Genomic DNA, 26,589 nt, shown 5'->3' on the forward strand with positions numbered 1-26,589 from the left:
ATGTCACTTAAAATATAATAATTTCATGCACATATTGGACCTCTTTGGCATATCTGTGTCAGATGATTAAAGGATTTTATGTTTATTGCATTAGCTTATGCTGTAAAACATAAAGGAATGATAAAGGTCCAAATGGCCGGTCTGGAAACATTCAGTATGTCCACCAAGGCCAGTTTCATTTCTGGTTATGAAAAATCTTTTTTTCAGATGTAAGCAATATGAGTGAGGATTCGCTTTGCATATTATATCAGAAAATAAATCCATTTGAATCATTTTTTCTTGGTATTTTGATTTCACAGGGAAAGATGCCCACAGATGGCTACATATTCCTTATGATCGCTTCAGCCTGAAATGGCAAACATTCACATTGGCTGTAAAATTCCCTGTCATGAGTCTCTCCAACAGGACAGTGATATGCACAGTAGGGGTCAAAGTAGAGGGCAAAGAGTCTCCAGCCTTGGCACCCCCAGCAGAAAAAAGATAGCCTAGCCCACTTGCCTCTATCCCTCTCTAGAAATTAAGTGTGTATCTTCAGTGGGCCAAAAATATTACAGCAAAGCACTTCAGCAAAACTCCAATAGAAACAACATCAAAAAGTAATTTGGTAAGGGGCACATCTGAAGGACTTCATTGTATTGCTCAAATTAGTTGTGGGAAATTTAATTTGGGGGTTAACTCGCATTTGCAGTGAACTGTACCACTTATGGTTGCTGTTTTTCCTATATCTAATGGCATACATAGTACCACTTCCTACTCTCCCCCAAAATAAAAACTCACCATAAATCCCACAACCAAAACTTTAAAAAAAAAAAAAACAATATACTATTGAAAACATCAGAGACCTTGGCATTTTAAATGAAAGCTTACAATGTTATTTGGGACTGTTTTGCCTTTAGCTTTCATGGAGATTTCAATTAAGTCTAAGTTTATTCGACAAATTATCCTAAGTTTGAACCCAGCCAGTTTTCATACTTTCACAGTTGTTTCCATATTTCTTATTCCTCCAACAACTAACACAAGGCTTTAATTTACCTCCACAAAAGAGCTCTGTTTTTTTTTTTTTCTTGGATGAATGCTAGCCACTCTTCCAATTCCCCCAATGTCTAGACTAATCTAGTTTGAATGCATGAACCATCTAGATAAGGTCTACACCACTGAACAAGCAGATTCATTTCCCACGTGACTGTGCAAAGAAAACACCAAACACTCAAGTCTCTTTTGTCATGTCAAGGGGAGCAGACATGCCCTGCAGCAGACTTTAAGGGTCTGGAGTAAAAGAAAAGAGTTGATAGTTAGGACACTGGAACATGTGTGTTATCATCTACCTTTATTTTAGAAAAACAGATGGATACACATTATTTTCTGTTTTGTCTCACCCTCTCATAACTGGATCAGGTCATTAACTTTCCCAAAGGGATCCCAGCTTCTTCATTTAATTCAGTTCAATTCAACAATCATTTATTAAGTATATTCTGAATGCAGGGCATCAAACCAGCTTGGAAGAGGGGGCATGTAGAAGGACAAAGTAAATCAGAGAACCTGTCCTGGGGGAGCTTATTGAAGGAGGATGAAACACTTACTCCAGATAAAAGATAAATCTAAGATACTTGTAGAGGGGAGAGCTCACTAACAAGTGAAGGATCTTAGAGGGATCCAGTAGAGGTGGTTACCCAAGCTGAGCCTTGAAGTAAGCTCAGTACTCTAAGAAAGGGAGACCAGGAGAGAACTCATTTAAAAAAGTAACAAGTAGACTTTTTTTTCAGTCGTGTCCAACTCTTCATGACCCCATTTGGGGTTTCTTTGTTATGGATACTGGAGTGATTTGCCATTTCCTTCTCCAGCTCATTTTACAGATGAAGAAAGTAAGGAAAAGTGAAATGACTTGTCCAGGGTCACACAGTAAGTGTCTGAGGTCAGATTTAAACTCAGGAAGATGAGTCTTCAAGACTCCAGGCTGAGGGCTCTATCCACAGTACCAACTGACCTATAATACCCATTCTAACTTAAAAATTCTCTGAATCATAGAACTAGGAGGTAACTAGAGATAGTGTAATGCACTTCCCTGCCCATACTTACAGGATATCAAACTAAGTTTTCTCACTGGTGGGTAGTCTCTGAGGTGACTCCTATCTTTAAACCTACAGATCCTAAAATATAAATAAATTCTGTTTTTAAAGAAACCTAGAGCTAGTATCACTGTTATTGGCAAACTGTTCCAAAGTTCAAGGATTGTTATGCCATCCTTCCTTATATGGAGTTCAGATTTTGCACAGTAACTTCCAACTTCATCTCCTCTCATTTCAACTATTCTAATGAATTTCTATGTGGTCTCCCCTCCTTCTCATTAAGCATTTCTTCTCTGTGATCTGCCTTCCAAACAATCACCAAATTGATATTCCTAAAAATACACATCTGTCACTCCCTTACTCATGGAGCTTTGGTGGTTCCCATTGCTTCACTGATAAAACAAAATTCTGTGTTTCACATTTAAATCCCTTCACAATCTGGCCACTATCTATCTTTCCAGGCTTAGGCATGGCTCTAGGCCTCCAGTCAAACTGGATGATTTGATGTTCCCCATATATGACAATTGACCTCCTGTTTCCATTTTTCATCTCATATTCACCTAATGGAGCCCCCAGCTCTTTCAAGGTGACAAGTACAAGTGGTACTTTCTAAACAAAGTTTTTCAGATTCTAACATTTTTTAGTGATTGCTACACCATTTCGATATTACTTTATATTTATTCACAAATCTATGTCCGTGTTTTCACTCCAGGGTAATTATACAAACATGCCATGAAAGCAGGGACTAATTTTCATCTTTGTATTCCCAGTGCTCTGTAGTACAGTGACTGGATCAGAGAAGGCACCAAATAAATGTGTATTGATCAATTGGCATTGAAATGACTTGTAATTTTTGTCTTTGCATTCCCGTAACCTAGCACAGTGCCTAGAATTTAGTAGTAATAATAATAGCATGCTATCTCATATGATCCTTAGTATAACTCAGTGAGGTAGGGACTATCATTATTCTCACATTAGAGGAAACTGAGGCAGAGAATGGTTAAGGAACTTGCCCAGTGTCACACAGCTACAGAGTCTGAGGCAAGATTTGAACCCGGGTCTCCTTGACTCTAAGTCCAAAACACCACACACTATACAACTGTGTCATTGCCTCCAATAGGCAGCATTTCCCAAATGTCAACTGAATGGACTTTATCTCCAAAGAAACAAAAGAGTTCATATTCTTGACAAATTCCTAATGAGTCTGAAAACTATTAAATTAACTTCAGGCTAAAAAATTTCAATTCCATTAAATTTGATCCAGAAATATTGTCTTCTGATTTCTCCAAAATATCTTCTTTTCAGCTGCCCCTTTTGAGCTATTCAATACAGAAATAAAAATTCAGTAGATTTTGGATTTCTGGGACCAAATAAGAGTGATTAATTAATTCAAATCAAAATGAAGAGAGGGTTTTAGTAGAGAGCTCTCATGGTTTTTCTACTGAACACTTTCCATATTTTTCTTAAATAAAGGTACAGATAGCAGTTATCAAATTTCTGGATAATAAGAACCTGAAAAGAGGGGCTAGTAATTAAATAACAAATTAGGTTCCAAAAAGATCACGATCATAAAAATCATATGAAACCCTAAGCCAAAACTGCCATGATAAAATGTAATGGGGAAATAAAAAGTACTAAACTTGGATTTTTAAAAATTTTGGAAATTCATTTATACAAATACAGTTTGTGTGTGAAAAAAAAAAAGATCCTGGAGTTTTAGGGAACCAAAAACATATGAGTCAACATTGTGACACTATAGCCTGAAACACCTTAATGTAATCATTGGAATGAACAACAGAAGAAGTAAACTTGGAAGAGTCTGACTGCATGTTGCCCTGGTCAGATCATACCTGAAGTATAATGCTCAATTTGAGGCACTAAGTTTTAGAAAAGACATTGAGAAAAGCAGGAATATTTCCAGAGAAGTCAGACAAAGGCAGGTAGATGAAACAAACAGGATGTTTATGGGAGTCAAGAGAGAAATAATAACTGTCTACAAACACTTGAAAGATTGTTACATGGAAGAGAATGAGATCATTTTGCTAAAGCAAAACTAGAAGTGATGGACAGATGTTGAAGAACAGAGATTGGTCTAGGATAAAGGAAACACTTTCTGTGTTATATGTAGTCAGGATATAATCAGATGGCCTCACACTGCTCGAGCTCTTTAGACTAAGGCTAAATGATCATTTGTAAGGAATATAAAATTATACCCATGCTTCCTTTTTCAGCAAAGGTTGGACAAGATGAACCTGGAGGTCTCTTCCAAATAATATTCTATGATTCTATAAGCAACTCATAATTTGCCAGATTTCATAACATGTTCCTACCAGGAATTGTGCCTATGTGATTCATCACTTAAAATCTGCAGAATTATATAATTTGTAAATATCAATTTCTGGGAAAGAAAGATAATGGGAAAGCTATTGGCAAAAGAAAAAAGGAACAAGGATTTTAAAATATTTTAGAACATAGAGCAGACTAGATTTAGACAATAGGGGTAGGTTCAATTCCAAAAGTCATAACATAGCTTATTCATTTTTTAACAAAAAGCAAAAATATGAAATTTTCACATGAGCAAAGTACTGTGTTAGGTACTAGAAACAGGAAGATACAGACTCTATTCTCAAGAAGTTTATAATCTGATAGGGGAAATTTAATAGAGATTTACCCTTAAAAGGTTATTAGATATGATTGTACCAGAAATAAAATAGAGGGCATCTTGAGTCAGATAGGCTTATATAAGACAACAGGATCATTGATTTAGACCCAGAAAGGATCTCACAGGTGAATATTTTCATTTTCTAAATTAGAAAACAGACTCTCATAGAGTAAGTCGACCAAGATCACACAGGTATTAAGTCAGGATGTAAACCATTGTCTTTCTCAAATCAAATTTTCTTTCCTCTACATCACTTGCCACCGATGGGTCATTCAGGATATATTTCCCAGTTTCAAATTTATTAGCAGTGAATTATAAGGCATAAGGGGATAGGACCTGGACCTATAATTTCATTAACATAAGGAACTCCTAGACAAGAAAAATTTCTCTACCAATGCAGGTCAACATCAACTCTGCAACTTACAGTCAAATAAAACTGGCTGGATCAGAGGTGTCAAACACAAAAAGAAACAAAGTCATTACACAGTATATAAGGATTCTTAAAGGCTTCATACTGATTAGAAAACTACATATTAATTTATCTATATTATCTTATATTTTGCTTATATAATTCAATAGATTTTTATTTCTAACACTTTGAAAAATGATTCTGAGAATTAGTCCATGGCCTTTACTAGCCTTCCAAAGAGGTCCATCAGACAGAAAAAAAATAGTTATGAAGTTCTATTCTAGGTAGTCAACTCATGTCTGAATTTTATAACTGTCCAACATAAGTCTCTAAGAAATGTACCTGAACAACTGCTCAGATAGAGTCTTTTTTTTCAAACATCCACATTTTGGGTTACAAATGAGCATTATGACCTTGGGCATGAGTTGTCTAGGTCTCTACTTCTTCACATTGAAATAAAGTGGTTGGCCCAAATGAGTTCCAGAATCTCTTCAGGTTTTAAATCCTGTGATCCTAAATTTCCTCATTGCAGGTTGATTCAAGAAAGTAGCCTCACCAGGATCTAGACTTGCATTATTTCTAGAAGCAAAGAATATGTCAGAGTGAGCACAAACTAATGAACTGGGTCAGCAGAATTTCTCTGACCATTTTTTTTTCTTCAGGAAATCTGCTTTCATCTCTCTATGAAGGGGCTTGTTCTCTGTGTATTTTTAAGGAAAATGATAGGAAAGCAGGATCTTTTAAAGGCTTTATTATCAGAATTAATAAGTACTAAATTCATATGGATTGTGATGTGTTTGGGAATAAGTAAGGCAGACTGAAACCACAGCCACAGTCTAACAGAAAGAGTGAGTCCATATATATCCGCTGCATGCAGGGGGAAAAAAAAAGTTTAACATCAATTGGAATTTTGTATTTAAAAACTGGTGGGTAACTTTGGTCCATGTGATTCCTGGTAAATTTTTCAGTGGAAGAGAGGCTCCCTGCAAAATTTCTTAGCTTTTATCCTTATATCCCAGTACCCTAGACCATCATCTAGTACATTCATCTAGCAGTGCTTCAAAAAAAGTTAGAGGAAAAGACGGAGGAAAGGAGAGGGACAGGGAGGACAGGGAAGATTGAATGTTCTATCTCTTCCCACCCCCAACCTGGTCAGGTAAGGTTCAAGCAATGGGTCCCATGGGGATTGTAGCTGGGAAGTGAACTCACCTGACAGAAAACGTTCATTAGCAAGGCTTTGTTAGGCACAGGAAAACGATAGTAGAAGAGACTCAGTTAATTTCTAACACAATCAGCAGTACAGTAGAAAGAACATTGACTCTGAGGTCGGAGGACTTGGGTTCTAATCCTTTTATAATAATTATCTGTTTGGCTTTGGGAAATTCAGCTAACATGCTAGGATCTCAATTTCTTCATGGGTAAAATCCCACCTCTAGAGCTATGATCCTATGAGTCTATGAGAATCTAGAAAAATCGTACTTGGGCCGTTTCTTATCCATAAAAATATGTTTCCTACCTCTAAATTTCTGATGCCAGGATCCTCATCACCCTTTACTAATGCAGGCTACCTTGGTTTGAATTTTGTGATCTTAAACTATATGAATCAAGTGGTCATGGATGGAATCTGTCTTTCCCAGGAGGCAACCCAAGAAAGTGTGAAGTCAGAACTTTTTTAATAGTAAATTTTATATGTTTTAGGAAAGAAAGCATGAAATTGTGATTTCTCCATTCTTCTGAGGGTGACTGCCCACTGCACGCTACTCCAGCTAACTCTTCTCTCTCCACACTTGAGAAATGTACTGAAATGTTTCCTTCATTTTCTTCTTTTGCTAATTTTTTTTATGTGTTTCTGAAGACCTGCCAGGGAGAAAGGATTCAGAGGCCTTGATTCCTTCTCTTTTCCAAACAGTCCTATCCAGCTTAGTAGACAATGGCAATGAAATCAATGATATGCCCAATCTTAATAACTGGACCTGATCTATTTTTTTGTTTTTGTTTTTATTTTGTTTCATCAAGGTACTCTGGTTTCCCCAGAACAAACAGGAATCAGAGCTCTGATTCCTAATGTTCACCTTGAGGTAGACTGATGTTATTCAATATTGCTTTTAAAACTATTTGTTCTTTTCTCTTTCTGAATAGGGTATGGTTGGATTTTTTTTAATATAAGAAAAAAATGCATTGCAGAGGAACAGATAAAACATAAATATTCACTAAACATTTTGGCAGGGAGTTTTTCAGCACACTCTCAAGCTTAGGAAGTAATCCTATTTTTCAAAATACAGAGAAGGGAAAGGCTGTCATAGTCACCATGATGCATGGTAGTAAGTCATTACTGGCTAAATGAGAACTCTAGCAGAGAATATAGTGAAAATGGGTGACATGCTCAATATCTGAATACCAGAAAGTCTCATTTAAAAATCAATTCTCAATGCCATCTGTATAAGACAACCTTAATTTGGCATAACATTATTCTGTCTGCAATACACCTGCTTGTTCTCTGGACTATGAATGAAAAATAGCAACTTTTCAACCGTAATAAACTTCATACCTTCCTAATTAGCATATCTATTGAAATGGAAAAAAATTAGTCTCCTTGCAATAGCACTTCAAATACCTCATGGAACATGATGGGCCATTTCAAAAATACTTTGGCCAATTTCAGTTATTCCAAAACATTTCCCAAATGTTAGAGAACTAGAAACATTACTATAATAGAGAAAATTTCTTTTACTCTTTCAGAAAACACTCATAGTAATATTATTATGATAACACTCAACTGGAAACACATCTCATGAAGATGCAAGTGGATTTCTCCTCATTTCATGAATAACCTTTACACATTAGCATTTCCAGATATCAAGTTGAGACAGTATCAATTAATCTTTTCTGAAAGAAATTTCATTATTCATTATCATACTCTTAATTTTTAAAGAAACAACTGAAAACTGAATTAATTTAGTTAGAGGGAAGGATTGGTTTCTGATTGGAATTTTCCTTTAATTAACTGGTCAATAAATATCTTAAAAAATTACTCATTTTATTTAAGAACTCCCCCCCCAAAAAAACAATGTATTTTTTCTGGTAATGCACAACAACGGATTCTAACTTAACAACTAGGTTCCAAACCTAAGAGCATTAATAGCAAATGGCTAGTTTAAAAAGAACAATAAAACACTAACAAGAGATATGTAAATACTAACTAATTTCTGAGGCACCCAATGACACAGTGGCAGAAATCAGTTGTTACACTTTTAACAAACATAAATATTTATAACAAGGCCAATGTCCTCGGGCTTTTGACTCAGGTTGTTAATTTCCAGATTGGTAATTAACTGTTGAAATTATCCATTTGTCAAGAATAGATATTACTTTAAAAAAAATAAAAATGAAACCATTAGTTAAGGGTGAGTGTTCATTATGGAAAACAGTTTGTGTGGTAGACAGTTCCCTAAGCAATTAAAACAAGAAAACGATTCCCAGAGATTTAACACAGACATTATTTTTTCATAGTATATTCTAATGGTCACAAATATTCTATGTTCCGAAAGGATGCTTTAGCGGATGGTTTTTGCAGCAGATTAGGGTAAATGGCCTTCAGATAACCAAAAACCAAATGAAATTAAGATCCAATAGAAGACTTGCTTATTCAGAAAAGTAAAGTTAAAAGATCCTTTTCCCTCTCTTTAATCAGTCATTTGAACATTAGATCATGTATTATTTCATTGTTTAAACAACAATCTCCCTAGTGGTGATTAAAAAGATAAGAGGCTGACTGACATTATCCATAGCATTTTAAATTTTGCAAAGGTCTTCTGATGTATTATTTCACTGGGCCCTCTCTGTAGGGACTGTTGGATACAGGTACCCATTTTCCAGATAAGGAAACTGAGGTGCCTGTGACAGGTTAAGAAATTGCCTTTTCAACTATTAAGTTGAGCCCACATTCATTTAATCTACTTTTAAAGAAATGATGTTTGCAGTGGAGAAAGTATAAAGTCTTTGGGGTTACATATTTTTTAGCAATCTGCATGGCTTCAGAATGAAATTTTAAAAGCTCTCATGGGACTAAAAGATGGGTCCTTCCAGGAATAAAAGCAACTACTATTTACCCCCAAAGGTTTATCCCAAAGTATCTGTTTTACTTGTCTCTTTAGGCCTATTACTTACATTTGGGTGATTTTTAGTATTTGTGCAATATTTATGGAGACCATATAGCTTTTTCAATGCATTACAAAGATAGACTTTTTTGAAAACAAAATAAAAACCAGCATCAAAACTCTGTAGCTTACACATAACCTATGGTTTCTGAAAATTGTTGACTGTCTTGTTCCACTTTTAACTTCTGTCGAGCACCCAGAAGAATGTCATCATGAACAGCGTGCTGGTTTAGTAAATATTATTCTGATCTTCTTAATTTTACATTCATAGATTTAAGTGACAACAAACAGCACAGTGTGGAAAAAACACCAGCTCATACATCAAACTGAAATACCCGGGAGGCATCTGCCAATTTGCCAGGCTCCTGGAAAATGATATCACCTGCAATGCAGTTCCTGAGAGTAAACCTGAGGGAGCTGCACTGTCTCCAAGTAGACAAACAGGGGGCAGAAGCCAATATGTAATTAGGTTGGTAGCCTCCCATGGAAACCAACACAGTAATAATGGCCGTCTGCTTTTTCCTTCAGCAGTTCAGATGCTGAAAATGGTCACATTAACAAATAATTTTCTCTTTGATAACTTTCTGTACATTGAGAAAAAGGCTTTTCTTCAGAAAAGGAAAAGATTGTTACTGCTATGACAGAGAACACACACTCACAAGTTTACAAAGACATTTACTAAAATAATTGGAGAGCAAAGGTTTTGGAGTGTAGAGAGAGGGGCAATGGGCTGGAAGCAACAAGATCTGAGTTCTGTCACTAACCACCTGGGAAATTTGGGGCACTTAGATCATCTGGGCCTCAGTTTCCCCATCTTCAAAATGAAGAGGCAGGATTAAATATTGCAGAGTCGGCTGAGGTGCTGGTTGGCTTGAATAAACTTTCTTTTTTTCCCCCTCCTTTTTTTCTCAAAAGGAACATCTCTTTGGTAGAGAGGGCAATGTACATGGGGAATGGAGAGGATGAAAAAGTGGGAGATAACAATAAAAATTGTTGAATAACAATTTCAAATAAATAAAATGCTCTAAAAATTAAAAAAATTCGAAGGAAAAGAACATTTCTAATGTCCTAAAATAAAATAAAAAATAAATATTCTAAGAAAAAGGACGATTTTTAATGTCTAAAATAAAATAAATAAGAAAATTAATGTTCTAAGGAAAAGATCATAACTTCTAATGTTATAAAATAAATAAAATATAAATGTTCTAAGGAAAAGGACATCACTTAATGTTCTAAAATATAAAGATAAAAAATAAGTGTTCTAAGAAAAAAACATTATTTTTAATGTTCTAAAATAAAGGGGGGATAAAAAATAAATGTTCTAAAGAAATGAATGCAATTTCTAATGTTATAAAATGAAGTAAATAAAAAATAAATGTTCTAAGGAAGAGAATATCAATTTTAGAATGCAACAATTTTTAAGAGACTTCTATGAAAAGGAGGCAAATCTGTATGGTGATTTGGAACCTGACTTTGGAGTCATGAAGTCCTGGGTTTAAGCCTGGCCTCTCAGATATGAAGGGGCAAGTCATTTAACCTTCCAGTGGTCCAAGAAACTTTCTTAGACTAGCAATTACACAAAAGTTGACAGAGGTGGGCTACCTCTCTCTCTCCCACTAGATCCCCATAAACTTCTCCCCTTTTTGTTTTTAACTTTCTGTACTGGTTTGCACAATACAAGTATGTTAAAAATCTGAGCCAAACAGAATTCAGCTGGATCATGGGTTTTCCCCACGCCTCCCCCATTATACAAGAAAAGAAAAGAATGGTGGCAGCGAAGTTGTGACAATCTCCTTCAAAATAGAGCATTAATATTTGGCTTTACCTACCTTCACATTGTCTGGATGAAGCCCTCCAGGGTGTTTGTCCATGTACTGACATAAATCAGTGTGCTAGAAGACAAATCCAAAGGAAAAATGCATTAATATCCCCATGGCTCCAATACAAAGAATCAATAGTGCTCAACTTCAAAGTCTCTGCTTGCTCTGTACAAAGCACAGAAAAAGTGAGCAGTTCCCTTTTTAGTCCTTCCTTGTGGCCAACCTTCTCTCACTCTTTCCTTCCTTACTACTGCACTGTCTTTACCTTCAGGGACTTAATTCTGCTCAACTTTTCATGTGTTGGAAACATTATGTGTGTGGGTAATTCTTTAACATGCCTGATTTCTTTCTCAACAAACATGGACAGTTCACTTACGGCCCCATGTCGTACTTACAGGCATAATAAAAACTCAATCTGCAGTCTCATTGTCTGGTATTTTACCCAGGTAGGATGGGAATACTTTTATCTTCTACACAAAATGAAATCACCATAATTAGTTTTAAAATCAAAATTATAATTGATCATATTCAATACTATGAAGTCCATGAATATAAATAATTATTTCCTTAATTATTACAGAAGTTTCAGATACATCCTTAACAGAAATCAGTTGCTGTTTAAGATTAAAAAATTGGAGAAACCATTCCAATGACAAATAAAAACCAGCAGCTGCCACTTCTGTTAAGAACACTAGCCACAACTTAGCTTCCAAAGTGCCTTTTCTCTTGAAGCATTTTCATTCATCTCATGAAATAGGTCGAAGTGACAAAAGATTTCCAAAGACACTATTCAAATTTGTCATGTCCTGCTAGGTGAAAACAAAAGAACATGACCATAGGAATTATCTGAACACTTTGAAAAATATCATGGAAATAAGGCATTTTATTCACTACTGTAATATGATTTTTTATTAGATGCATATATAGTATAATGGATAGTGTGCTGAGCCTGGAGTTGGGAAGATCTGAGTCAAATCCAGTCTCAGATACTAACAAGTCATGTGACTCTGGCCAACTCCTCTAGTCACAATTTGCCTGAGTTTCCTCAACTGCAAAATGGTGATAATAATAGCACCTACATCCCAGGGTTATTGTGAGGATAAAATATTTGTAAAAGAAATTTTAAAAATTTTAAAAAGAAATATTTAGCACAGTGCCTAGTACAGAGCAGAAACTATAGAAATGTTCTGTCTTGATAAAATTTAATTTTAGGAAATTTTAGTTAAATTAGCTAAATTTGGTTAAGATTTAGTTAAATTTAGCTAATTTTAGTTAAAACTTTTAGGAATCTTGTTATAACAGTGTTTATGATAGAAGAGAATTTTTGTATGAAACCAGTCCACGCACATGTCTACCTGCAGGAATCTTGTTGCTGTCACCAAAAATAGTCTTATGGAAGAAAACATAGCATTATAACAACCATCCCATGGAATAATAATAGCTAGTATTTATTTATCACTTCAAAGTTTGCAAAGCCCTTTACCAATATTAACTCATTTTAGCCTCACAATCCCAGGAGGTAGGAGCTATCCATATTTTACAGATGAGGAAACTGAGACAGAAAGCGATTAAGAGGCTTGCCTGGGGTCATGTAGCTAGTAGTCAAGTATAAATCCAGACTTGAACTCAGGTCTTTCTGACTTAGGGTCTAGAGCACTATCCATTTTGCCAGGTAGCTGCCATATAATCTCATCCAACTAATTAGTAACAGCATAACAGATCATAAACTGAGTGCATGGAAAGGTTCTTTCATTATCACATACAGCAGAAACTCCTCAAAAAAGAAACTCCACTCCCTCTGACTTGGAAAAAGAATTCATGGGAGAAGAAACAAATGTGCGAATTTGGCATTGCAAGAGTATTAATCCTCAACAGGCAAATGACAGTCCAACTCTGATAATCATGGTGTCTGAGCAGGGCAGTAACTCAGAGGTCCCGCTCGTACCTGAGCAGAAACCACTATTACAAAGACCTCATCAAGCCTAGCTCCACCTGCAGATGTCCAGAGAACAGGGCTCTACTGACTCCCAAGGCAGATCATTAAACATTTGGACAGCTCCAGTCCTTAACAAATTTTGGTTTTCCCTTACGTAGCAGAGAAAACAATCTGTGTTAATTTCTACCCATTTCTTGAGCTAAGAAAAACAAAGTTAATTCTTCTTCAGTACCAATAAAATGGAAATGCATACATTGTTAAACTCAATCTCAATGATCAGGGAATGAGGGGGGGCGGAGCCAAGATGGCGGAGTAGAAGCATGACCCTCCCACGGCTCCGGCTTCCACCCTCCCCAATCCATGTAAAAAAGGGACTCTAAACAAACTTTGGAGCTGCAGAACCCACAAAATGACACAGAGAAGCTAACCTCCCCCTGAGAACAGTCCGGCAGGCTGGAAGGGAACGGCCAGTGCAACGCTCTGAGAGCCGAGCACAGCACCGCAGAGGCTTTAGCCGCAGGGTGGGCCTGACCAGCCGCCAGCCAGAGGGACTCCAGACCAGCAGCAGCTGTGGCCGTTTCCAGATTTATCAATACATAGATGCGAAGGACAAGGTGAGAGGCCAGTGCAGTCTGGACTTTGGGACCCAGGAAGTAGGAGTGCGTGGCTTTTACCCCCGGAGCGAGAAACAGCTGAGATGCTGGCACAGCCTGCCAGCGCCACGTGGCGGCTTCAGCTCCTGGCCTGCAGAGTGTAGGGGGACCAAGCACCAGTCTAAGGGGTAATCGCTCTTGCTTTAACCTGCTTGGATCTGGATTGCAGTCTAGGGTGGAGGTCCTGGGGTGTGTGTCCAGCTTGCCAGAGCGTGTGGAGACCTCAGAGAAGGCACCCATCTAATACCTCCGGCAGCTGAGAAAACCCCAGCGTTTGGGACGAAAACTCCCCTGTCTGGTGGCAGAGTCCTACTGTGGCAAAAAGCCCAAAAGTCAAATCATTGAGTGGCAAAATGAGCAGGCAAAGGAAACAAAGCAGACAGAAGATTCCAACATTACACTCCTATTTTGGGGATAAGAAGGAGCAAGGCATGGAAATCAGTGAAGTCAGAACTCCTGCACCAAAAGCTTCAAAGGAAAATACAAGCTGGTTACAGGCCATAGAGGACCTTAAGAAGCAGATAAGAGAAGTGGAGGAAAAATTGGGAAGAGAAATGAGAACAATGCAAGAAAATTATGAAATGAGAGTCAACAGCCTGACTGAAGAAAATAATACCTTAAAGAGATAATTTAAAAATTATTGGACTGCCTGAGAGCCATGACCAAAGTAAGAGCCTGGAAAGCATCCTCCAGGAAGTTCTCAAAGAAAACTGCCCTGATGTTTTAGAACCAGAGGGCAAAATAGAGGTTGAAAGAATCCACCGATCACCTCCTGAAAAAGATCCCAAAAAGAAAACTCCTAGGAATATTATAGCCAGGTTCCGGAATTCCCACATTAAGGAGAGAATATTACAAGCAGCCAGGAAGAAACAATTTGAATATTGTGGAAACACAATCAGGATAATGCAGGATCTGACAGCTTCTACACTGAGGGATCGAAGGGCCTGGAATGTGATATTCCGGAGGTCAAGGGAGCTGGGATTAAAACCAAGAGTCACCTACCCAGCAAAACTGAGTATCATGTTTCAGGGGAAAATATGGTCATTCAGTGGAATACAGGACTTTCAAGAATTCTTGCTGAAAAAACCAGAGCTGAATAGAAAATTTGACATTCAGATACAAGAAGCAAGAGAAGCATGAGAAGGTATACATAGATAGAGGGCACAGGACCAATTTAACAGGAAGGGATGATACTTAAAAGGTGAAATTAAGAGGTGAGATGAATATAATGAGAGGAGATGGGGAGAGACAGAGTGGGGCAACTATCTCATACAGAAGAGGCAAGGGAAAATGGTTACAATGGAGGGGAAGAATAGGAAGGCAAAAGGGAATGGGTCAACCTTATTCCTATTGAATCTGGCTTGAGGAGGGGGGGAAATACACATTAAATAGGGGATCTCACCCTCCAGGAGAATAGGGGGGGAAGGGGATGTGAGGGGGGATGATGAAAGGGAGGGCAGGCGCGGGGGGGGGGGGGAGGTGGGAAGCACCCACTTTTGAAAAGGGACAGGATCAAAGTAGAGAATAGAACAAGTGGGAGGTGGGATAGGAGGGAGGGAAATATAGTCAGTCTTCTACAATACATCTACTATGTTATTGTTTTGCATTAGCCACACATGTACAACCTATACTGAACTGCTTGTCTCCCCAGTGGGGGTGGGTGGCAGGGGGGGACGGGAATGAATCTGGAATTGAAAGTTTTAAAAACAAATATGTATATATATATATATATATATATATATATATATATAAAAATTAAAAAAAAGATCAGGGAATGAGGGAGTGAGTGCGTGAGTGTGTGTGTGTGTGTGTGTGTGTGTGTGTGTGTGTGTGTGTTTTCTCCTTGGTCTACCCAGCACCCATATCATTACACCTGGCACACAGTAGATATTGAATGAATACCTAATACCTTAACTTGAATATTTACCTACTGAGAAACACTGAGAGTAAAAAACTCAAGTGAAAGGATTTCGTTTTAGGAGCTTCAATTTCCTCATCTGTAAAATGAGGGGGCTCACCTAAATGACCATTAAGGTCTGATTCAGCTGCAGATCGATGATGCTCCTGCAAAGACTGGTGGCACAATGCCAAAGGTAGAGGTCACATCTCTCTGTTTTGGTGACAATTAATGTAACACTGATGGAGCGGGGTTGCTTTGTACAGGGGCTTTGCTCTTATTCTAGTTGGTATCTTTTCTGACAAAACAAAATTATCCACCATTATTTGTTTTTTGTTCATTAAAATAGAAGAGTATCTTCAGGAGAAGCAGGGGTGTGCTGAAAGATGTTTCCATGAATATCCATAGAGGTCAATCATTGTTCTCACGTGCATTTGATTGGCGTTTCCAACTTTCTCTTCTCAATAACACTCCAGTAATGTTCCACCCTGTATTGCTGAAACACTAACACTAAAAGGGGTGGAGAATCTGTGGTATCGAGGCCACATGTGACCCTCCAGGTCCTCAAGTGCGACCCTTTGACTGCAGAGGACTTGGAGGGCCACATGTGGCCTTGAGGCCGCAGGTCTCCCATACCTGCACTGGAAGCTCGCTGTGGCCAAAATCTAGAACTGTCCTTGTTAGGTGGGTTAGGGACAGGGAAAAGAAAAATCAAAGGTGCAAAAGTCATTTGCTTGCATGTATTCTCTACAGGTATCACTTTCCCCATTCTACTGTCTTCATTACTCCCACAGCAAGTATTTCTCTATTTTATACATTTAAAAATACCATTCTGGAGTCCATAGGTTTGACTGGACTTCTGAAGTGTTCTGCAGCACACACACAGACAAAAGATGGAGATCTGACCTAGACCAGCTCTCCTACATTTTACCAATGAGGAAACAAACTCAGAAGAGCTGACTTGCTACACTCATTAGCAGTCAGCATCAGAGGTGGGAAGCCCAATTTCGAGCTCAGTGTTCTTTCCATCATATGAGGTACCTGGAAGGGGATCATTAAGAGCTGGTTTAGAATCCAACCTGAGTCCCTTTCACTGTGTGACCTTGGACAAGTCATAGTAGGTGCTTAATAAATGTTAATTGAATTTGAAGTCACTTCATCTATAAATGCTTCACATCAAGGCAGGCTTGGATCAGTGAGGGGAAAGCACAGGATCTGCAGTCAGCCAACCGAGTTCAAATCCCAGTCCTATCATTTCCTACCTTAGAGGATGTGATGCCAATCAACACAGCACACTTGAAGGCTGCTGCTGTGAATAATTTAAGGGTCTAATCGCACAGTATAAGCTCTCTATTTATTCAAAACTAAACCCTGAGCCAAGAAATGAAAGCATTCACAATTCATAACAACACAACTTATTACCAGGATGGTCTTAGACACAAAAGTATATAACAGAACATAGCATAGCCCCACCATACATTCTCGGGGGCCCAAAATCTTTGAGGAATGACCAACCAGCTCCTCCTCACTCAGGTCCTATTCCAAAATACTTATTTATACAATCAGGGGATCCCGGGCCAGGGTCTTCCCTTAACACAGCATATCCCCAGAGGTAGCAGAGAACATAACACCCTCCACCTACGTCAGAGTAGGCTAAAAGTCCCTCAATCAAAACAAAATGCACAAGTAAAGTCCTCTTGGAGTGTATCCTCCCCATACTGCCATTGCAGGATCCCATCTGGCACTCTCAGGTACACACATTCTCTAATAAGTCAAAGAGTCCAAGTCTCAACACTGATCCAGCCGGGGGGTGACTGGGTGACAAAGTCAACAGGGTGGATCCCTGGGGGCCATAGCACTTCACCCCTCCCTCCATAGAGGGGGAAGAAACAGCAAAGCATGCTCACTGCTCCTGCCCTGCTGCAAAACCTCCATCACAACTCGGAGCTGAGTCCAGAGCTCCAGGGTTCTTCCTCCTACAGGTCCAGAGGCTGACAGTTTCCAGCTCCTGGGTCTGCACACAGGCAACTCTCCACTCCTGCTCCATGTCTCCCCCAACGTGGGAAGGGACTGCTCCACTCTAAGCTCTCCCTGCTCCTAGCACAGCAGGCTTCAGGGGCCCTTGCCCCCAGCTTCCGTTTCTAGCCTGTACCACCCCAACTCCGGGTCAGCTTGCCATTTCCCAGCCTTACATGTGGAGGGGACACTCTGGTCTGGGCTCTGGGCATAGCAAGATAATACAATAATTTGGAAATAACAGACAACTAGCCTAGGCTTACTAAACCCCATACTCTCCTCAAAGGTTTTAACAATAATACTTTCTATCAGTCCAGTGTTCCAGACTTCTCACAAGGTATCAGAGGTCTCCTCTCTCTTACATCACTAGACCAAAAGAGTGCAGATATCTGGGTTCACAAAGGGGGTAGGGAGAGGTGTCCTTTAACAATGGCTACCTAGAGTGTCCACCTGGGAAATCAAGAGTTTTCAAGTGAAGCATTCTTCCAACATGAGTGAGCTCAGAAGCAATATACCACCTCAGAATATGTGTGTGTATGTGTGCGTATACTTGTAAGTGGGAAATGTTTAAAAAAATAAATGAAATCACAACACAGATAATGTTGCTTTGTGGTTTTCTAAGTCAATATGCAGCTTAGAGGGATCCACTTCCACTGGAATTGGCTCCACCATACTGGTGGGTTGTAGAGGGGCTATAATATCCATGGGTGGAGAAAATGTATAATCCTGAAACACTGAAGTAAGAAAGCACAAGCTACATCCTCTGAAGTTTTTGTACTGTATTCAGGGGGAAAAAGTGATTGATTGCAATCAAAATTTCAAAAAATTTGGCCATGTGATTTGTGATGCTATGAATAACTGGAAAGTTCAGAGAAGAGAGACTAGACACTAGAGACTAGAATGTGACATTGTGATTACAAAAAGCAGCCACAAGAATCCAAAAAACTTACCTGTCTGAGGTCATTTATTAATGGGGCAAATGGGGCAAAAAGCATACCCATACTGGGTGCGCCAACATTACATACATAAATATATATTATAACTAATGTAAAAAATGATACTAAATCATTAAGAGAAGATTAAAGTATGTTAAATCACATCCTATGTGACCTGTTATTTACACATATTCTCTCTCTCAAATATATATAGATATATGTGTATATATATATATAAGTATATGTGTTTACATGCATACCTAGAGTGTGTGTATGAAGAGAGTGCATGCATGTAATATTACTTTTAGTTTAAAAACTCACGACATATTATTTTAAAGTTATGAATATATATGCATATATGTGATGAATTTTCCAGTATAAATAATTTAAAGCTTGGGACTTATATTGGGAAAATATATATATAAATATCTTTCCTCATTCCATGACAAGACCATATTTTAAAAATCTTTCCACTGTAGTTATATTATTGAAAAAGAAACACGGTGTATTAAATTAACTACTGGTAAGACTTGAGACAAGAAATTTTTAGAGATATGAAAATTTCCACTTAAAATAAGAAAGAATTCAATGTGGTGGTGAAATCAGAATTTTCCTTATCAGGCATCTAATTTAAAAAAGAACCTAACATTCAATAAACAGTTGTACTTTGCAGTGAGTTTTAATGGGGTTGTTGGACATTCAAAGCAATTCAACAAACATGTCCAAAGAACTTCTGTTTAGTTGTTTCATTCATATCCAATTTTTCATGGCCCTATTTGGGTTTTGGGTTTGGGTTGTTGTTGTTTTGGTAAAGATCCTGGAGTGGCCTGCCATGTCCTTCTCTAGCTTACTCTGTAGATTAGGCACAGAGACAAACAGCATTAGGTGACTTCCCCAGGATCACACTGCTAGTTAAGTGTCTGAGGTTGAATTTGAACTCAGAAAGGTGAGCCTTCTCTATTCCAACCCATCACTCTCTGCACTATAGCAACACCTGTCTGTTCGCTAAGATCTACTATGTGCCAAGAACTAGTATGACCTGGTAATACAAATAAAAACTTCCAAACTGCCCTTGCCTTAAAAAAGTTTACATTCATTTTGTAAAGAAAAGACTTCTATAGACAGAACCCATGAGAATGTTGAATAAAAGATGACCACCTTTTTTTCCCCTCTAAATGTAGAAAATCCCTTTAGTGTCAGCCTTTTTTCATTTATCATTATCTATTCTTTGAGTTTGTATCCCAGTTCTGACTTCTCTGTGCCTCAGTCTCTTCATCTGTAAAATGAGGCTGTTTGACTTCTCAGACCCCTTCTGGTTTCAAATCTCTGATCCTCTGATTACATTCTTGTGTTCCTTTTTCATCAACTGACTTTCCATGAAGTTACATTACATCTTCCAGGTGGGAAAACCTCTAGTAAGCCAAGCTTTCTTTTCATCATTTCCCAAGCTCCTCACTGATTCCCCAAATATGATGTCTGCCATTTGCTCAGTGTCTCGTGGTGTTTAAGATGAAGTCTGTGGTTTTCATCTACTCGTTTCAAAGTCCTTCAGAAGTGCTTCCAAAATATGGCAATGAAAATAAGAGAGTATTAGTATTATCTTCTTTCTAGAAAATGAATGCCAGCCAAGGTCCTTCCACTAATACATTACTAATTTTGAGGTCCTATTGAAGACAACCACTGACAGGATAGCCACATCTTTATGCATTTGATGGATTTAGCCTTCCTTTTTGATGTCAGTAGGAAGCTCACCCAACCAAAAGTCAATCATTTAAAGTTTCTGACCATATTATCTAAAAAATTATATACTACAAGGGTAAAAAAAAATAAAGATTTCAGAAGAAAAGATATGCTAATATCATTTCATTTAATTGTCTTCAGCGTTTCGCTTTTTTCTGCCATTAACAGAATTTTAAATGTCTAGATATCTATCATTTTGCAAGAAGTACTGGTTGGGGGGCGGCTAGGTGGCACAGTGAATAAGAAATCCAGCCCCAGAGTCGGAGGACCCCAGTTTGGTTCGGGCCTCAGACACTTAACACCCACACAAAAAAAAACTAGCTGTGTAACCTTGGGCAAGTTACTTAACCCCAACTGCCCTCCAAAAGGCAAAAAAAAAAAAAGTACTCCTTGGTAGGCAGCTTGGAAAGTCAGCTGGCCTCTGAAGCGAGCCTCTGGTCCAGCCTCTGACACAAACTGGGTAGGAAACCCTCAGCAATAATGTCCCAGTGCCCCGGGGAATTTGGGTCTGGGATTTTGTTGTTGTTGTATTAATACTCTAACAACCTGACCTCATAATTGATTTTTTCTTTTCAACCCTATGCATTTTATGCATTTAAAATACTATTCTGACCCACAAAAAAGGACAAGGAGCTCCTGCTATTTTTTTTTTGGAGGGGGGAAGGCTGGGCAATTGGGATTAAGTGACTTGCCCAAGGTCACACGGCTAGTAAGTGTTAAGTGTCTGAGGCCAGATTTGAACTCAGGTCCTCCTGACTCCAGGGCCAGTGCTCTATTTACTGCACCACCTAGCCACCCCCAGAAGCTCTTGCTTTAAGACTTTAATTTGCAGAGCACTAGGTAGAAGTGGTGGAATTGCACTGGTGGAAAGAGTTGTCCCACCAAAAGCTCCCGGTGTGGATAAAATCCCCTGTCAGAAAGGAGGTGACAGAAGACAGGGCTAGCTTTGGGCAGGGGAAGGGGACTCAGGAGACCCAAGTTCTCTTAGTCCCTACTCTGGCACTGACTGCTTACATAGTCTTGGGCAAACAAATTCTCCACTCGTAAAACAGACCTGAAAAACTTAGTTTCCCTATGAGCTCTAAAATTCTGAGATCCACGAATTCAGGAAAATCTGTATGCTACTGGAACATGGGATATTTTGGATAAAAAATGGTCCAAATAGCTCCTCTATCCTGCTAAGTGGCACAATGGACAGAAGGCTGAAGTTTCAGTAGGGAAGATCTGAGCTCAGATTGCTTATTATCTATCTGAGGAAGGGCTAGGCACTTAACTTCTGCCTCAGTTTCCTCATCTGTGAAGTAAGGATTAAGATAACATCCACTTCAAAGGGCTGTTGTGAGAATCGAGTCAGAAAATATATGTAAAACACTTTGTGAAGCACACAGCACAGTGTGAAGGCTTGCTGCGAGCAGTGGTGCTGCTTCTGCTGTTATTACTGCAACTATCACTAGAACAACAAACTACTACAGTGTTTCCCCGATAATAAGACACTGTCTTATTAATTTTTTTGGACAGAAAAACACCAGAGGGCTTATTTTCAGGGGAGGGCTTATTTTAATGAACATTGACAGCAATTTTAACAAACAGGTAAATGTGAACAAAAAAATGTATCTTTATTCAATAAGCAAATCACTGGGGAAGAACAGGATGACACGCTCACTGCTGCAGCTCTGATTGGATGCAGCTCGGAGCGCGGCGTGCGTTTCATTGGGGAGGTGGGGGGGACGACGACGGTGCATACAGAGGGTACTGTAATGTAGCGTGTAGCGCAGGGGATCACCTTCACTACAGTAGCAATCTCAATAGGGCTTTATTTTCGGGGGAGGGCTTATTTTAGAGGAATCTTACACAGTAAGGGGAGGGCTTATTTTCAGGATAGGTCTTATTATCGGGAAACACGGTACTACTGCTTCTAGACTACTGTAGTCATAGCACTGTAGTGCTGCTGCTGTCACAGCTTACTGCTATTGCTCTGCTGCTGCTGCTTCTGCTGCTATTGCTGATGCTTTTACTATTGTTACTGTTGCTACTGCTGCTGCTGTAACTGCTTCTGCTTCTGCTGCTGCTGCTATTGCTGATGCTTTTACTATTGTTACTGTTGCTACTGCTGCTGCTGTAACTGCTTCTGCTGCTGCTGCTGCTGCTTTTACTACTGTTGCTGTTGCTACTGCTGTTACTATTGCTGCTGCTACTACTACTGTTGCTTCTGTTTTTGCTGCTGCTGCTAAACTGAAGGCAGAAACATGTAGCTCCTCCCTTTGTCTAAGTTTGCATCTATAGCAAAGTCAGTGGTGCCCAACTTTTTATCCTTGGTGTACAGCATGATTCTATAAATTTCAGACTTTGGTAAGCAGAACTCTTTGTTAATAAATTTATTACAGAGAAATTGTGGAAAGGAGGGGAAGGAGGAAGAGATAGAGACTCTAACATTGCAAACACCGGAGCTAACTTAGACATGCTATCAAGAATATCAGTAAGAGGAGCAGCTAGGTGGCACAGTGAATACAGCACCAGTCCTGGAGTCAGGAGGACCTGAATTCAAATCTGGCCTCAAACACTTGACACTTACTAGCAGTATGACCTTGGGCAAGTCACAACCCCAATTGCCCTGTCTTTCCCCCTATTAAAAAAGAAAAAGAAAAAAAAGAATATCATTAAGAAATTTATAAGATTTCTTATGAATAAGCTGAAGGCAGGTAGTTGGTTGCTATTTCTGTTTTACCTGTGTGCCCTCACCCAAAAGCAGGATAGAAACAGACAGGAGAGAAATCCTGCCTCCTGCATCCAATGCAAGGGCCTACAATATCTATCCATTCCTACTGCAAAGCTTATCCATATCGTTTTTGTAAACTCAATCAGATAGAGAGGAAAACAGATCTGGTGAAAACTGTATTACTGCGTGGAATAGACTGGCAGACTATTTTAAAGCTCTGTGCCTGGGGAAAAAATATTTTCTGAGAAAAAACAAAGTTATCGTGCAGATATTGAGTGTTTAATGTGTACACAGCACATTGCTGTAACGAATCCAAATTCTGACTGAACTGAGGTAGTAAAAAAATAAAATTCATCAATAAGTACTAAAAAATGGCAACCCTGAAGCAAGGACTCTAATGAAGACTAGATGAATAAGTCCCTAACATTATCCTAGAACATGATTAAGATATTAAGTGACCTTTCTTTTCATCCATTTTATCTCTGCTCTACCTTGTCAAAAATATTATTGGGATACATTTTCCAGTATTTGAGGGGGAGAAGGGGAGAGGAGAGATGGATAAAGATGGGAAGAGGGTAGGAAAGAGAGGGAGAGGAGAGGGGAAAGGGGACAAATACAGAAAGAATGAGAGAGGAGAAATAAGGGGAGGGAGAGAAAGAAGGGGGAGAAAGGCGATGGGGAGAGCAGAAGAAAGAGAGAGAAAAAAGGGAGGGTAAGAGAGCACGCGTGCACAAGTGTTTAGATGCATTTAAAACATTTAAGAATTACTGAAACTTAAGCAACAACTACACATGTTCCCTGGCAGTGGTGGGGAGGGTGAGTCAACACGCTGGCTTGGCTGGGACAGCATGCCCAGCCTTTCCATAACAATTATATTATTATAGTTTACTCCTAATTAAATTAGTCATTTCTTTCCCCCATGTAATCTATTCGCTTTCTCCTTCTTGGTCAGGATAATGCTCTATGTGACTTAGCTGTCCTCTAATTCTGCCTAATTGGTTTCAGCTGTCATTTCTGAAGCTGACATGCATGGACAGCCTGGGGCTGGCGAATGGAGCAGGAAGGGTTTCCAGCCACATTCCCATCATGTTAAACCAGTCACGGGAAAGACTTCTTCCATTAAAACAAACGCTGGACTATTTGGCTTCTGGCAATGACATCATGCAGCAGACAGATTGCATTGTTTCACTGAGGCAGCAAGACTGTTGCAAGCCATTCTTCTCTGATAAAGAGAAGCATTCCTCTTGTTTATGCCCTAGCAAGTTCTAAGGATTGAAACAGTTTCCCCATTGTTGCGGCTAATTCTAAAGCTGAAATTCATGTTTTAAAATTGCAACTAAGGAATAGTAAGAGATTTCAAAATGAATTTCTTAAAATTAAATGCAGTGCATTTTAAGCTTAAACAGAATTTTAGGGAAATCTGAGTTTTTCATAGAAATTTCACTGACATCTTTTTATAGACATCAATCACATTTCCCCATGTATTCTTCCCCTTCCCTCTCCCAGAGATTCACACCAAATAACAAAGAAATTTAAGTTCAGCAACTTCTTTAGCAACTCAATACTAAGCAACATATCAAAAAATATCTGACATTGTTTGTAGTGTTATATACCTATAGCACAGTTCCCTGACCCATGCACTGAAGAATGGGAGGTGCCTTCTCACATCCTTTCTTTAGGGAACAGGCTTGGTCATTACTGTTTCCCAGCATTCAGGTTCAATTGTCTTCTTATTGTTATTTATCTTTCCATTTACATTGTTTAAATCATTGTATATGTTGTTTTCCTAGTTCTACATCAGTTCATCGGAGTCTTCCTGTGTTTCTTGGTATTCACTAGTCAGCAATTCGTATAGGATAGTGATATTCCATTACATTCATGTACCACAGCTTATTTAATCAGTCCCCAATAGATAGGTATCTATTTTACTATGAAAAAAAGAACTGCTATAATATTTTGGTGGATACGGGCCTTTCACATACACACACACGCATACACACACACACACACATATGTATATCCCCCCCTCCTTTGGCATACATACCTAGCAAGAGAATCTCTTTTGGAAACGGTATGGACAATTTCATCTCTTTCTTGACCTAATTGGAAAGTGCTTTCCAGGATGGCTGGCTGAATTCACAGCTCCAACTAAGAGTGCATTAGCAAGTGTGTCAGTGTGTCCAAAGTGCCCTCAACACTGCTTTTTCAATGGCAAAGATAACTTTTTGTCATCTTTGCCAATTGCTGGGGATAAGGCAAATGTCTGTAGTTACTTTGACTTGTGCTTTCTCTTTAGTGTTATTAACTTGGAACGTTCTTTCACCTGGTTGCTTAGTAGTTTTCAAATGTTCTTTTGAGAACGGTATGTTCACATCCTTTTACCATACATCTTGTTCAAGATGTAAATTGTTTGTACTGCCACAGCATGTTAGCTTATAGGTAGGCATAAGGAGAATTTGTAAAATGTTCTATCTCCTGTCACCAAAGCAAAGTATCACCCAACATTGTACATAAGCCTTCTAGAAAACCATTCCCAAGGCTGAATGACAACTTTTCATGATCTCAAGTAATCACTTCTAAAATACGTTCTTGCAGTTTGCTATTTTTCATAGTTAACAGATTCTAATGGAGGAATGGAAAGAGTAATGGGGAAAAGAATGGGATGTCCTGATCATACAAATGGGCTTGTATGAAAGGTGAATAAAATAGGATAAAAAGGCAGCCTGGGGGCAGTGGACAAAGAACCACACTCAGTCATGAAGACCTCAGTACGAAGTACCACCTCTTAACACACACTGACTGTGTGACTCTAGACACTCAGAATTCCCAGACAACTCTCCAAGGATAAATTGCAGAAAGGGTTATGATCTGCATTGGTAGACGTTTCACACTGGAAGCTCCTTAAACTGATGACATCACAGTCAAAACAAGCGAAGAAACATAAAAGAGAGACTCATTCCAATTAATCCATGGCTCATAGGATGAGTTAAAATAGAAATGAAGCCAATTCAGTTCTTTTCTCTCCCCTGAAACCTCCTCCATGCCTTGTGAAAAACTGAGAAGAGCAAAGGAATAAAGATTCACTTTCACAGGAGTTAGAAAATGAAAGGGGGGGGGGGGAAACAATGGAAGATGGGTGAAGAGAAAAGGAGAGGCGCTCTATAGATTAATTGAGGACAATTCTGACAGGTTCAAAAGAAAAGGTTTCAAAAAGAAGCCATCCTTTGATAACACTGGATTGCTATGGACAGGGCTAGCACACATACTAGAGACTGGATGTCCATCTGGAAGCATCAGATTTTTAGAGTTATTATAATTGCACTGGGAAGTGGGAGCAGGGGTAGAGGGGCCAGAACTCAACCCAGATTGGATCTGAACTGACATATCTTGTATGTGTATAGAATTTTTAAATTTACAAAATGTTCACAAATACCACCATTATTTCATCCTATATTCTAGAAATCCTAGGCATTGCCCAAAAGGACTTTGTAGGGTTTTTTTTTTTAATTATTACTTTTGCAAGATAATTAGGTTTTTTTTTGGATGATAGCTATGATCCCACTCAGGTAGGGAATTCCCATT

General features: G+C 38.7%; 1 protein-coding gene across 5 annotated transcripts in view; it reads right to left on the minus strand.

Moving 5' to 3' along the window:
- The window catches only part of CDK14 (cyclin dependent kinase 14), a 678,842-nt gene that overhangs the window by 334,421 nt on the left and 317,832 nt on the right, over window positions 1–26,589 (minus strand). For all 5 annotated transcript variants that reach the window (XM_069086180.1, XM_069086183.1, XM_069086182.1 and 2 more), the window contains one exon: window positions 11,124–11,186. In XM_069086180.1, the coding sequence (XP_068942281.1) occupies window positions 11,124–11,186 (63 nt within the window). The remainder of the gene's footprint in view (window positions 1–11,123; window positions 11,187–26,589) is intronic.

The sequence above is a fragment of the Petaurus breviceps genome, unplaced genomic scaffold (assembly GCF_028583685.1).
Source record: "Petaurus breviceps papuanus isolate PSGF00001 unplaced genomic scaffold, PetGlider_PUasm1.0 178, whole genome shotgun sequence".
NCBI classification, from domain to species: Eukaryota; Metazoa; Chordata; class Mammalia; order Diprotodontia; family Petauridae; genus Petaurus; species Petaurus breviceps.